Source organism: Brugia malayi (assembly GCF_000002995.4).
Source record: "Brugia malayi strain FR3 genome assembly, contig: Bm_017, whole genome shotgun sequence".
Lineage (NCBI taxonomy): Eukaryota > Metazoa > Nematoda > Chromadorea > Rhabditida > Onchocercidae > Brugia > Brugia malayi.
Genome location: NW_025062294.1, coordinates 4,053 through 17,263, shown reverse-complemented (window position 1 = coordinate 17,263; position 13,211 = coordinate 4,053). Strand labels below are relative to the sequence as shown.

At 33.7% G+C, this 13,211-nt stretch overlaps 4 protein-coding genes across 7 annotated transcripts; 1 reads left to right on the top strand and 3 right to left on the bottom strand.

The window, feature by feature from the left end:
• Window positions 1-2,800: 2,800 nt before the first annotated feature.
• Bm2020 (Uncharacterized protein) lies at window positions 2,801-6,607 on the bottom strand (the record flags this gene model as incomplete). 4 transcript variants are annotated; one of them, XM_001896458.1, is made up of 14 exons in its annotated part: window positions 2,801-2,896; window positions 3,209-3,379; window positions 3,466-3,602; window positions 3,695-3,883; window positions 4,079-4,219; window positions 4,313-4,375; window positions 4,451-4,553; window positions 4,672-4,827; window positions 5,075-5,310; window positions 5,377-5,547; window positions 5,638-5,706; window positions 6,015-6,095; window positions 6,199-6,325; window positions 6,536-6,607. In XM_001896458.1, the coding sequence occupies 14 exons, from the start codon at window positions 6,605-6,607 to the stop codon at window positions 2,801-2,803; spliced, it is 1,812 nt and encodes a 603-aa protein (XP_001896493.1). The 4 variants fall into 4 exon arrangements, with proteins under 4 accessions (XP_001896493.1, XP_042938798.1, XP_042938799.1 ...); XM_043082864.1 differs by having other exon boundaries at window positions 3,695-3,859; XM_043082865.1 differs by lacking the exon at window positions 5,377-5,547.
• A 1,946-nt stretch (window positions 6,608-8,553) lies between these two features.
• Window positions 8,554-8,751, top strand: Bm8289 (Uncharacterized protein; the record flags this gene model as incomplete). The annotated part of the gene is made up of 1 exon (XM_001896457.1): window positions 8,554-8,751. The coding sequence occupies one exon, from the start codon at window positions 8,554-8,556 to the stop codon at window positions 8,749-8,751; it is 198 nt and encodes a 65-aa protein (XP_001896492.1).
• A 2,939-nt stretch (window positions 8,752-11,690) lies between these two features.
• On the bottom strand, window positions 11,691-11,974 carry Bm18144 (Uncharacterized protein; the record flags this gene model as incomplete). The annotated part of the gene is made up of 2 exons (XM_001896456.2): window positions 11,691-11,763; window positions 11,934-11,974. The coding sequence occupies 2 exons, from the start codon at window positions 11,972-11,974 to the stop codon at window positions 11,691-11,693; spliced, it is 114 nt and encodes a 37-aa protein (XP_001896491.2).
• A 145-nt stretch (window positions 11,975-12,119) lies between these two features.
• Bm8288 (uncharacterized protein) lies at window positions 12,120-12,353 on the bottom strand (the record flags this gene model as incomplete). The annotated part of the gene is made up of 1 exon (XM_043082863.1): window positions 12,120-12,353. A coding segment is annotated over one exon (234 nt), but the record flags the coding sequence as incomplete, so codon positions are not given.
• Between the last annotated feature and the right edge of the window lie 858 nt (window positions 12,354-13,211).

The following is a 13,211-nucleotide window of genomic DNA, read 5'->3' as shown; positions in this document are numbered from 1 at the left end:
AAAACGAAACCATTCATGCTTATGCATATTAAATATATAATGATTATGGGAAATATTGACAGCAGCATCTACATCAGCGAATTGTAGTTTTAAGTTCGTTAAAAAGTGACCTGAGAAAAAACAAAGAGCAGAGAAGGCGAAATGGGAAGTAGGTCCAAAAAGGCTTGAGAAAAAAAATTTGATTGCAAAAAAAGCTTCACGAATAAAAATTTGCGTAGTATGCCGAAACAACCGTTAAAAAAAAGACACACCTATTTTTTTTTCCCTACCCTATTTTTTTCAAATTTGCAATGACTAAAACAAACGCAAAGTTTTATAAATCCCGTGCTTAATTCCGAAACAGAATTGAGCTCAATAAAAGCAGTGAACCGACATAAACAATACCCAATGAATGAGCTATATTGCACCTACTGCAAAATTTGGCATCAATGAGATAGACCCCAAGGAAACACAGAAGCGAGATCATTTGGAACTTTTTTCTTTTGTATGTAAAAGGAGAGAAAAAGATGACAAACAACCTACAATGAAGAGATTGGAAAAAAGTAAGGACAATATATGGAAAAGAATGAAAATATGACAAGAAAAGACATTCGGGAATTAATTAATAGCAATAGCAATAGCAATAATAATAGTAATAACAATAGTAATAATAATAATAATATTAATAATGGCGAAGTAACGATGAGCATTTGCTGGTGGAGTTGTTTCTGCTAATCATAACTGATAATGACAAATGGTAACCATATCAGGAAAAAAAGTTGACAGCAATTAATGCTTAGTTGAATAATTAATAGTTAGTGATATATACATACGTATATATATACATATATATATATAACACAATAATGATATAATAAACAAGATGGGAAAGAAAAAATTAAATTGGCCGAAGTAACGAGAACCGATATTTTCCTATTTGACAAAAAACATGGAAATGCGAGGCAACCAAAGAACAGTAGCTTTCAGTGATCAATAGCAGCACTAATCTTGCTGCTCGAAAAATCTTTTTTTGAGTTTTGAGAAAGAATATTTTCAGAAAACTGAACTTCAGAAAATCCACGACTCTTGTTGCAATAACTCCTTCTTATTCTGTTGGAACTTAAATAATGACTGAATGAAAGCTACCGTACATGCGAATATGGAATAAATGTTGACAGTAAGCATTTAGTACGGAAGCATGAATTAACATCCCGAATAACTTTAGGATTTCGATAAAAAAGAAAACACATGAAATGCTTTATAAAGTGATAATAGAGTGTAAATAAGATAGAACTATTGGCTACTTATGCTATAAATATAAAAATATAAATATGCTATCCCGAGATTTTTGACAAAGCTACTGATAACAACACGACATTAAAGACCCTGCAGTAAATGCAGCAAGTGGAGGCTACTGTACCACAGTGAGCACTACATGTACTGAACGTACACACAAGCTTATGCTATGAGTAAATGTTGCGATAAATAGCCTAACCTAACAAACATTGACAAACTACAATGCATATGAAGCAGATGACACCAAAAGATTCGGTTCAGTGAACAAACTTGACCAAAAATCATTCTGACTTTGCTTGCTAAAAACCTTTTGACCGAACATTTTTAATATGCGGAAGCCATGATCATAAATCAGCTAAAAGATGAAACCAAACTCAAAAATATATTTCCAATCCATCAATAAGCAAATTTACAATTTTCAGAAACTTGGAGTGTACGTAACCGAACCGATCCTGTTTCTCTGACATATACATACCACGACAATAAGCAGAAGCATTCCTCTCACTTCGAGTGAGTTTTAGCTGAGAATGGAAACATATATGGAGCTTTTGGAAATTTAGGAGCCAAAAGCTAAGGAAAGGAAAGGAAGAAAAAACAAAACACAAGTATGTTTCAAACAACATGATTACCATATAAAATTCCTCCAAAAACAAGGAAATTCCTCCTCTCAACAAGAAAGTTCACAGTAGCTACACATAGTGAAATTATCAATGAGCTTGGAATCAAAAAATATGCACGAGTTTGAAAATACCAACAATGGATCAACTGAACTACAACATATAGAATATTTAATGATACAAAAATGAAAAAAGGAAGGAATTATCACGACATAACTAATGCGCTTATCCTAATTAAATGATGAGAAAACACGTACAAAAGAAATAATTTGATGTAATACAATAAGAATCAATCAAGATATCAACATAAATGACCCACGAGAACTGAAGGAAAGACACAAAGAATATTTAGATTAGTTTTCATGTTTCTAAATAATAAATTCATTAGAAATAGAATTACTCCGTACCTCTTACTAGTAAATGAGAACTTATTTACTGCATACACTCTTGTGCAGTATATTAGCACCAAAGTCAGAAATATAAATAAATATTTTGTGCAGTAAAGCTGTTTCATTTTTTCACCTCGGTAATTTTTAAAAAATCCACTAAAGTTAACATACAAAAATGGCTGTAAGGTTATCATAATGCACAAAGTAATAGAGGTGTTAGGTGTAATTTTTTTAAAGAAAATATAGAAGACGAAAAGGGACATACGCGCATTCATCTAATCAAAAAAAAAAAATGAGAAATCGCTGAATCAGGGATGGCATTATACATATTATTTCGGACTAACAAAAAAAAAAAAAAAAAAAATGAAAAAAAAAAAAATGAAAATATAAGTTCCATTACGCATGAATTGAGCTGCACGCGCACCGTGAGGTTGGATTCTGTCGAAAATTTCATGATGAAAAAGGCAGGTATAGCGATGCATGCGTACCTTGCTGACTAGTAATGTTTTATATCTATTATTACATTGAAAACAGTTTCTGTTGTTCAACACGAGCAGCAACATCCAGAATACTATCACCAAAACGAGGAGAAGTCGTTGTTGTAGCTGGTTGCGGCTGCAAAAATCTGCTCAATCTTTAAATTTATTTGCTTATAAAATTAATTTTAAAACAAATCGCCAGTTTTCTTTTAACAGTTTCCATGCTTTCAATTTAATTTCATCCAGTTTCTATTTATTTCTCATCTACTTATTGTACTTACTGTGATGTGGGTAATCCGGAGCACATCATCAAATATTATGGAATTCAACACATATGCTTCTCATATTCTCATTCTGTACTTCTATGCATGATTATATATTACATTATACGTAAATAGGAACACCTTAACACATATTCCATATGAAAACATTTAGGTAAAAGACCTACCGTTACACCGATAGCATGGGAATTTCCACGTATACGTTCACGAATTGTTGAAATTTCCGTTTTAGTTGCAGCAATCTCAATTATTAGTCGACTATATTCTGATCGCTGCTCGGATGTCATAAGATATGTCGCCGTATTCATCTTCCCATTTTCATCTCCAGGGTCGTTATTCTCAAAATTCAAAATTAAATGCAAAACTAAGGCCGTGTTCTAATTATATCGAACTAACAAGAACATTTGTTTAGAAAGAAGCTTACAATTTTAACGGTGTTCATAAGACGAGCTAAGTCATTTTCTGCCTGTTCCAGTACCGGAATGCGACTGAGAAGCGTGCGCATCTCTGAGAGCGCCTCATTCGGAAGTGGCTTACTGAGAAGTGAAACATTAATCAGTCCTAAACTATTTTATTTTAATAATATTAAATCATGATCACTCCAATTATCACTTCTTCAATACCCTAATCCACAGTAAACCAGCTTATAGTACCTTTCGCAACAGCCTGACGTAGCTGTTCAACAATTTGTTGCGTTGAAGCAGACATGGTTGCATTGCCCATACCATCTGGCGGTATCCAACCATTTTCTAGTGATGAAGGCTGATGTTCAGATAGAATTTCCCAAAGAGTTGGAATGGTTGTTGATTTCACAGTTCCTGAAGCCGAACGATTATCCCATCCTAAACGAACAGTTTCAAAAAATATTTCCGGAAAAAAATGTGAAATCACTCAGTTCAAATGCAACCTGGCCAGTAAAATGATCCTTAGCCATCAGGTTCTTAGAATAATTAAACCCTTTTCAATACACCCAGAAAAGCATACAATGCCAATCCAGAACAATCAACAACGTATGAACAACCAGATTTATAACAAACCTGATGAAACCATGACAGCAATTGCTTGCGCACTTTTAGCTGGCCACGCTGGAAGAGAATTCGTCGAGATCGGTGCAGCATTATTATTCGATGATTTTGAGGGAAGATCGTCCCAACCAAGAGGAACGATTACACGAATGCCTGAAATGAAATATATTTTCTTGAGGCGAATAGAATAAGCACCGACTAACAGAAACATAGGAATTCTGTTACATTTCTGAAAGCCAAACTTACCGCTTTCATTATCTGAGTTATCGCACTCTTTTCCGACTGGTATAATCCATCGTTTGATTTCTTCTGAAAGATTGAACTGATAACACTGTTATCAATAAATTCAATAAAGTGCAGTCATATGATAAGTAAAAAGACAACTTTGTTGCTTCTCAGGATCACCCCATGCAACAGTACCAATATCTCGTTGCCATTTACGTACTTCACCTTCTGGATCCTGCCAGACAGCATTATCTCCCATAAACTGCAAACAGCAGTGATAAGATTTAAAATCCTGGACATGGCGCAAGCAAGTATAAACAGAACAGATGAAATGAGGATGTGTCGTTTCAAAAATGGAAAATCAGTAGAAAAACACCAACTGAATCAGATGTGGAGACTTGTGAATACGAATTGAAAGTGTTGGAAGGAGAAGAACAATTCACAAACTTTTGGGCAAATTGTGGTTTTGGTACAACAGTTACTGTTGCACCATTGCTACCTATTGAAGGATTCCATTGTGTCAACCCATTTGGCATCTAAAATGATGAAATGCTTAGTCAATGATATTGATTTTTATCATGTGTTTCATCGAATTTGATTAAGTCACAATTTTTAGTCTTCAAGATAAATCAAAATAAATCGCGATGAAACTGGGTGTCCCTAAAACAACAACGAACCTTTCAAAATATCATTCAAGAAATTCCATAAAACACTTTAACTTCCTAATACACCCAACAGTACTTCCTTAATGATGTTTGGCATAATGAAGATGGAAGAAATTACACTGTACTTGACAGTAGGTGGCGAGAGATACATTCCATTGACTGTATTGTTTACAGCTGGTGTGCCACCCCAAACATTTTGCAGCCGACTTCGTTGCGGTGGTGGAATTGCAGACTGTGGCACCGGCGGCATCACAGCGTTACGATGTGGCATCACAGCGTTACTTTCGAATGGTGGACTGCTGAATCGTGTCGGCGGAGGAAAAACGTTACCACGTGGTGCATTTTGCTGCCAGCCTATGAAGATTTAAAAAAAAAAGATTAAAAAACACAATTATTTCACACATTAATTCAATTACTTACTTGCAGCATAAGCAGGCGGTGGTGGAGCTATTGGAAATACTGAAGGACACTGAGCACCACCCCAAACTTGCTCTTCATTTGACCATAATTTATTTTGAGTCAAACCACCACAAAATGGTACTACTGCTCGTACTATTTGTGACTGCGTAGACATATCCCAATTTCGTTGTTCTAAAATACTCCCAAAACATATCTGAGGTACAATCGAAACATTTATTAGCCCCAGCAATAAAACAGTAAAACAAAGAATGAAGTACCAACCAATTTCAGGTTGCGACCATCCACTTGTTGTGCCACAACTAGTAAACGATGGAGGAAAATGGCTAGTTCCTATAATTAATATTGCAATTAATATGGTATCTTCTTCCAGTCATTCTTAAAACAAAAAACTTGAAAAATGCTAGATGATATAATATTCTTGTTCATATATATCTGAATGACGACACTTAGGACTATAATTATTTCAGTATGCCGTTATAAAAGAGAACAAATTTTTAAATAGAACATATAAACAAGAAAACAAACAAACAAAGAAATAAACAAACAAGAAAGAATCAATCGTCCAATTTTAAAAAAGGCAAAATCAAACTTGATTTAGTGCATAAAATCGGAGGTCAAAAACTACATTCGAAACAAACCACTTAATGGTTCCTGTTCTAAGGAAAACTGGTTGATAGGCGTTGCTTGCCAGATACCCAATGCTTCATTGATGTTTGCTTCTGAAGTATGTTTAGTATTCTAGAAAAATATGGCTCTTTTAATTTTCCAATTCATTGTCTTCAAATAGCTGAGAATACTAATGCAACTGAAATGAAATTTTACCTAATGATTTTGGCTCTTGCCAGACAATTTTCGCATTACTATTACGAAAAGCCGGTGGTACAATTGATCGCATATGCTCATCGAATACTGCATTACTAGTGTAATCACTAACACTACTCCAACGATTCTGCAAAAAAATGCTTCTTCAGACAAATGCACATCTGGTATGTTTACAAAATGATTTCAGCACTTTTGAATGAAAGCTACAATACGTTATACAAGAACAACTACCAAAGATTAACTGTAATCACCTGGAGAATCTACTTGCAATAAAAACCCAGTAAATTGCGATGTGATTTTCTCTACCTCTTCTAAAACATTTATTAACAACAATTACCTGCTGTTGTTCAATGCTCCACGAATTCAGCGAAGCTGTTTCAGCTTGTGTACTATCAACTGGAGCCCACATGAGGCCACTTCTTTTACTTCTCTACGACCTCTCGTTAATGAATATGGTTAGTTCCTGAATACAACGTACGTATATGTTCTACTAATAATATTTATAATGGATCTCGCGGCGCGGCGAAGAAAACATATTTTTGTAAATAGTGCAATATCAAAAATAAAAGAATAAACCGGAGCAACTTTGTTAAACAAGTTTTGTATCCCTAAAATACGATTTAGTTTCTCAACATTAGCACATATTTATATTATGTTGAAAAACTTAACTTCTTTCTATACATTTAACTGAATAATTTTTAATACAAGAAACATAAGTTGCGACATAATTATTACAGCATACCAACCAAAAATCAGAGAAATCATCAAGGCGAATTTATTTTCTACACAGATAAAATGTTTCATATCATTACAGAAGCTAGTGTTGCGGGTTTGTATTCTGCAATTTCACTTATTTCATATTCCACATCATGCCGTGAAATTGCTGGCACACTGGCAGCTGATAATTTCGAGGATTCATCTAAACTTCAATCTCAAAAATCCAAACCCCCAAGATTTATCTGTGTAATCATTAGCTTTATGGCTATCATATCGTGTAATCATTAGCTTTATGGCTATCATATCAGCAATTGGTCTACTTCACTAATATAGTGATAATTATACCTTGCTTTTATAGTGATAATTATAGACCTTAATTTACCATTTATTTCAAATTTCATAATGCGTTTAAGCATAGAAAGTGGCTGACCATATACACCTTTTAAATGCCTTAGAAATTTGATTTATTATTACTTCGTTTCAGTAACTATGCACAATTTTCCATCATTGCAATTAATTCGCCGCATTAACAGACTCTGTGTCATAAGATTAAAGAAATCAAATCAAACACAATAAAGCAAAACTCATTTGCAATAAGTAGACATATTTTAACAGCAAAAGCGATTAGGAACTTCTTTAAAAATAAACTATTACAAATTTATTACGGAACTGAATAAGTTGTAGCGTTTGATTTTAGTGGTGACAAAAACTAATTGATAATTTTGCATAAGAAACACAAAAGGATGCACTATCTCATATATCTAATCAATTCCACATGGCACTTACAAAGCGTCTTTTCCTATCACTATACTAGAGCAATGGTATACGAAAGAAACAAAGTAACGGTAACCGCTTTTGCAACCAATTAAGAAACTGCTCAATGTGACCCGTTGCCAAACGATCTAAATCACCATATGCTACAATAGCACATTAAATAAATAGGAATCTTACATCTTTCCGTAAACCATTTTGAAGAAAATCAATGCTCTGATATCAAAACATTTCATTACTAACAGTCCTATTTTTACTTTCTTATTGCTATTCATAAGTTTAGAACTTATGAATAGCAATAGTATAAAAAGAGATAATTTATAAGGATGTATTTATCACACACATTGTTTACACAAAGTATGATACACAAGAATGAAGCGCAAAGATGTCTTTTCCTAAAAAAGCGAAAACAGATAACTTTATCATTTTAATACTTGTCCCAAAATATTATAAGCTAATGAAGCAGCAGCTAGCCAAGGCCAAGTTAGATGTACTCTGAAACAGTTGATCTTGTCGAGAGAGAGGGAGAGAGAGTGAGGGTGATGTGCACCACAATGAACAACAAATGAAAGGAATAAGTGCGCCTCAAACATGGACCATGCGATCATCACCATCTCAAATGGTAGTTAGTCTAAAGAAGAACCGAATCGTACGTAACACCGAAGAGATGGCCTAAGCATAAACAGATGGGTAGGTAGGTAGATAGATAGATAGGTAGGTAGGCAGGGAGAAGGTAGACATGCAAGAAACATGCCCCAGGATAGGCAAACATGATGGGATCAGTGCTATAGAGCATAAGCAATAACAGCAACTCAGAGGGAGAGAGATGAATGCAGAGAGAGTGCGATATCTGAGAGAAATGGGTGCATGGTGCACAGCACAGCACAGCGCACATCACCACGATGTGCGCTGTGCTGTGCTGTATTAAACGTTCCACTTGTCAATAGCAACACAATTCGGAACCCCTCGGATCAACCAGCACCAGCAGCACTGTGTGCATCTCCGCTCTGTAGCACACCTCTCCTCTCCATTCTGCCTAGTTTGGCCATTACTTGCCCATTGTAGAGTAACAGTCCATCTATGTGTGTGTGTGCTTAGCAACAATGTCTCCTTCCTGGTCGTCATCAATTGTTGGACTTCTGGAAGAGACCAGGAGAGCATTGTGTCACACGTCTCCTTGCTTGCCCTTATCCTCCAGAACCATCCATTTTGCGCACATCACAGTGCCACATACTCTAATGCACAACTCATAATAATAATACCTGAAGTGTAGGCAAAGAGAAACGATGACAATACATATTCAGTAACCTGCATGAAATAAATGACTTGCAATTGTGACTCTCTCTCTCGTTCTATCCTTTTTCTGCATCCATTGTGACCTTCACAAATCTAGTTCCTCCCTACTCTCTATCTGCAAAAAGTTCCACTTACAACAACAACACAAAATAAACATCAACACTTGCCTTCTTCCTTTCCAATCTTTCCAAAATAGTTAAAGAAACAATCGTTAGTCACGGATTACACTATCCTAAAATCCGCAGTGGATCGATCTGGTATCTTAATTTGTTCACATTTAGTGTTAGCTTCTACGTGACATTTATACGTGTAATTGAATTAAGGACGAGAATTTCATTGTTAAATTCATTAGGAAGAAACTTGTGGACGAGATTGATGTGCAAGTCACCGGAATAGAAGAGCATCAGTAAAATACAGTGATTATTACTAAGCTCATCCAATTCATATAAAAATACTATCATCTTCCCGCTCAGTAATCTTGCATATTGAAATAGCTAACTATCATGTGACCTTTGACATATCCCAATACACAGATATTATTTATTCTATCCAAAAGCATTCCTATAATAATTGTAAGAACCAAAAATCTAGGTAGGGATAAGATAAAGAAGAAGATAGAGATAAAGAAGACAAATTCTTCAATTTTTGTTCCTGTGCAAGGAATGATGATGTCACTAGATTGAAAGAACAGTTATGTTTGGGTATTTTAAATTTATCTATACTGCTTCTTTTTTTTCTCACTCATCTCGTTCATGTCCACATATTTTCTCTTCTTTCACTTCAATATTCTTCAAAAAAAAAAAAAAAAAACTACCCGAAGAGTGAAATAACAGATGCACTATGCCATCAACTAAATTGGAGTGCCGTAGACAACAAGCGTCTGTGTCCATCTCCCTCTCTCTCTTTTCATAGTGCTGTGACCAGATCACAATTAACGTACGGACTGATTAATGGTCATCTATCTCCGGTGACAGCATATGTCATAAACATATTGACCTATATATAGTACCATAAGCATGACTATAATAGTAATACTGGGTGATCATTAATATAGCATAAAGGATAATGAAATATTCCACTGAATTACACATTTCCTATTAGCATACTAAAATAACTTTGATCAGCGGATTTCTGATCTTCTTTTGACTTATTATTATTATTATTAAATGAGAATCCCAACACTACAACAAGATATGTTCAAATAGTGAATTCACCAGTGTTATTTATTTTTTGGAGAGATAAAATGTTCGTGAAAGTCCTCATGGACTGATGACATCCTGTTATTATAGGACTAAGGAGTAATAGTGAAATAAACTAAACTAGCTGCACCTCTTAACTCTAAAGAACTCGACATTAAATAAAATAAAAAATAGGTATAGCTGCAAACAATTTGTCATTTTGAAATATCTCATGAATTTAAGCGTTAAAAGGATAGAGAAATAGACGAACTGCACTATATGCCGTAAGATCTTGAAATCAAATTTCATTTGAAATTCGAATCTGAGAAACGAGCAAAATAATAAGTCATTGCCTTACAACACCCGTTTGTGCCCCAATCTAGACGAAATACAGATATACTTTTATGCATTTTCATAGTACAAACACAAGGTTGATCATTTGATATCATAAACATGAACAAGAATGCACTATTTCAGTGACAACAACGTTTGCGAAAACCCGTACATGTGAATCGGAGGTAGTTTTATAAAATTTATAGTTAAAAAGATACATCTGAAAGCTCATCAACAAATGAGTTAAATAACTAAAAATACATTTAAATGATTTCCATAAAAAATTGAACGCCTAAGTCTCCCTGTTCATTGGCAACTACAAAGACACAAATCTAATTATAATACAAAAGAATATGCATTATAAAACTTACTTCTCAATAACAGATGAGTCAGAAAAATTTTTAAAAAAAATTAAAATGCACGATTTTTAAATCTTTTGTCCAAAATTCCAAATTTCCACTTTCTACAGTCATCAATATATGACCTACTAATTCTAAAAGATTCATCAAATGACAACAAAAGTATCAGTGGAAGAAAACAAAAGAAAAAAAGACATCACAGCTCAAATAAAAAAAAAAAAAAAAACAATAAATTCGATAATTCTAGTAATCATTCTAGTACTTCTGAAAGAATTTGTGGATGGAGAGGATTAGGAATGTTTAATCGATTATTTCACTTGGAGATTGATAAAGTGAATTATCCACTAAGTTAGACGTAACGGAATGATATTCGAATAGTGATCGGAAATTTATCAAGCATACGATTTATGAACAAGAACTAAATAAACTAAGGATTAATTCAGACTATAGCATTGTCTGAATTGAGGCTTGAATCCTAGTCTATCATTATACTAGAGAAACGAAAAGTAGATTCACTGAAGAAGTATTTGAGAGTGATCAGTAGCTCAGAATTACATGCTAAAAGTAACTTTAAAAACCTGAAGTAAAAACAAATGATTTATAAAGAAACTGGATTCAAATAGCATCAATTTAAAGTACCAAAAAAATCTATTTCCTAATACACACATACATGCATCCTATGAAATGAAAAATATAAAAATTGTCAGACAGTGGCATCGATGTTGATTTCTAAAACAAATAATTCATAATCTGATGAATCGAGAATCGAAACAAAAACTCATTAAGAACTATAAGCACACGTCAGTTCAGCGCAAAATTAGAAAGAATATCTAGCAAATTAAATCCTATTGTCAGCGTTACGACGCCTTTGTTCATATTCTCCATCACGTTCTGACGGACTGTTGTTCTCCCTAGAAAAAAAAAAATAGATACTGAAGTTAAATTGAACCTATCAAAATAAGACTTAAATTTCTGTATAATCGAAAGAACAATAAACCTGAAAGACTGAAATTGAGAAAGTACATTCTTGCCTTTTCTAGCACCAATTAATTACATATCGCGAAGTCCTCCTGAAACGAACCTATATCTTTTATTTAAGGCCACAAGTTCAACAACTTCCATTGGCACCTGTCGCTGTCGTACCACATCATCTACATCATCATCTGAAATAAAAGTACGAAATAAAATTGATATCAATAGCTGTCACAGATCAGCATAAAAACGATAAAGTATTATCTATTAGATATCTACGAACTATAAATAGCAACTATGAAAACTCATCGTTTTCAGAATCCTCTAAATTCTGCTGATCAACCTGAGGTACTCCACCATCAGCACTTGGCACAGCAGCAGGCCCTGAAGTCTGCTGAAGTGTGCCATTCAGTACATGAGTTTCAGGCTGCGGCTCAAGGAAATCCCAAGTAAGTATCGTGTCATCATGGGAAGAAGACACTATTTGAAATTCATCAAACTGCAGACGAAAAACCCGACCTGTGTGCTCCTGAAGTTAAAAATATAGTGATATTGTTATATCTGTAGAGAAATGATACGAGTTAATGAATTAATCAAAATATCTTCTAGTGATATTGTTATATTTGCAGAATTATGGCATGAATTAATCAAAATGTCTTCTAGTGATCTTGTTATATTGGTAGAGAAATGGTATGAGTTAATGAAGTAATCAAAATGTCTTCTAGTGATATTGTTATGTCTGGAGTCAAATAGTACGAGTTAATGAAGTAATCAAAATGTTTTCTAGTGATATTGTTATATCTGTGGAGAAATGGTACTAGTTAATGAATTAATCAAAATGTCTTCTAGTGATATTGTTATATCTGTAGAGAAATGATACGAGTTAATGAATTAATCAAAATGTCTTCTAGTGATATTGTTATATCTGTAGAGAAATGATACGAGTTAATGAATTAATCAAAATGTCTTCTAGTGATATTGTTACATCTGTAGAGAAATGATACGAGTTAATGAATTAATCAAAATGTCTTCTAGTGATATTGTTACATCTGTAGAGAAATGATACGAGTTAATGAATTAATCAATATGTCTTCTAGTGATATTGTCATATCTGTAGAGAAATGATACGAGTTATTGAATTAATCAAAATGCCTTCTAGTGATATTGTTATATCTGTAGAGAAATGATACGAGTTAATGAATTAATCAAAATATCTTCTAGTGATATTGTTATATTTGCAGAGAAATGGTATGAGTTAACGAAATAATCAAAATGTCTTCTAGTGATATTGTTATAATTGCATAGAAATGATATGAATTAATCTATTATATTAGAAGAGAAATGGTATGAATGAATCAAAAATGATATGAATTAATCTATTATATTA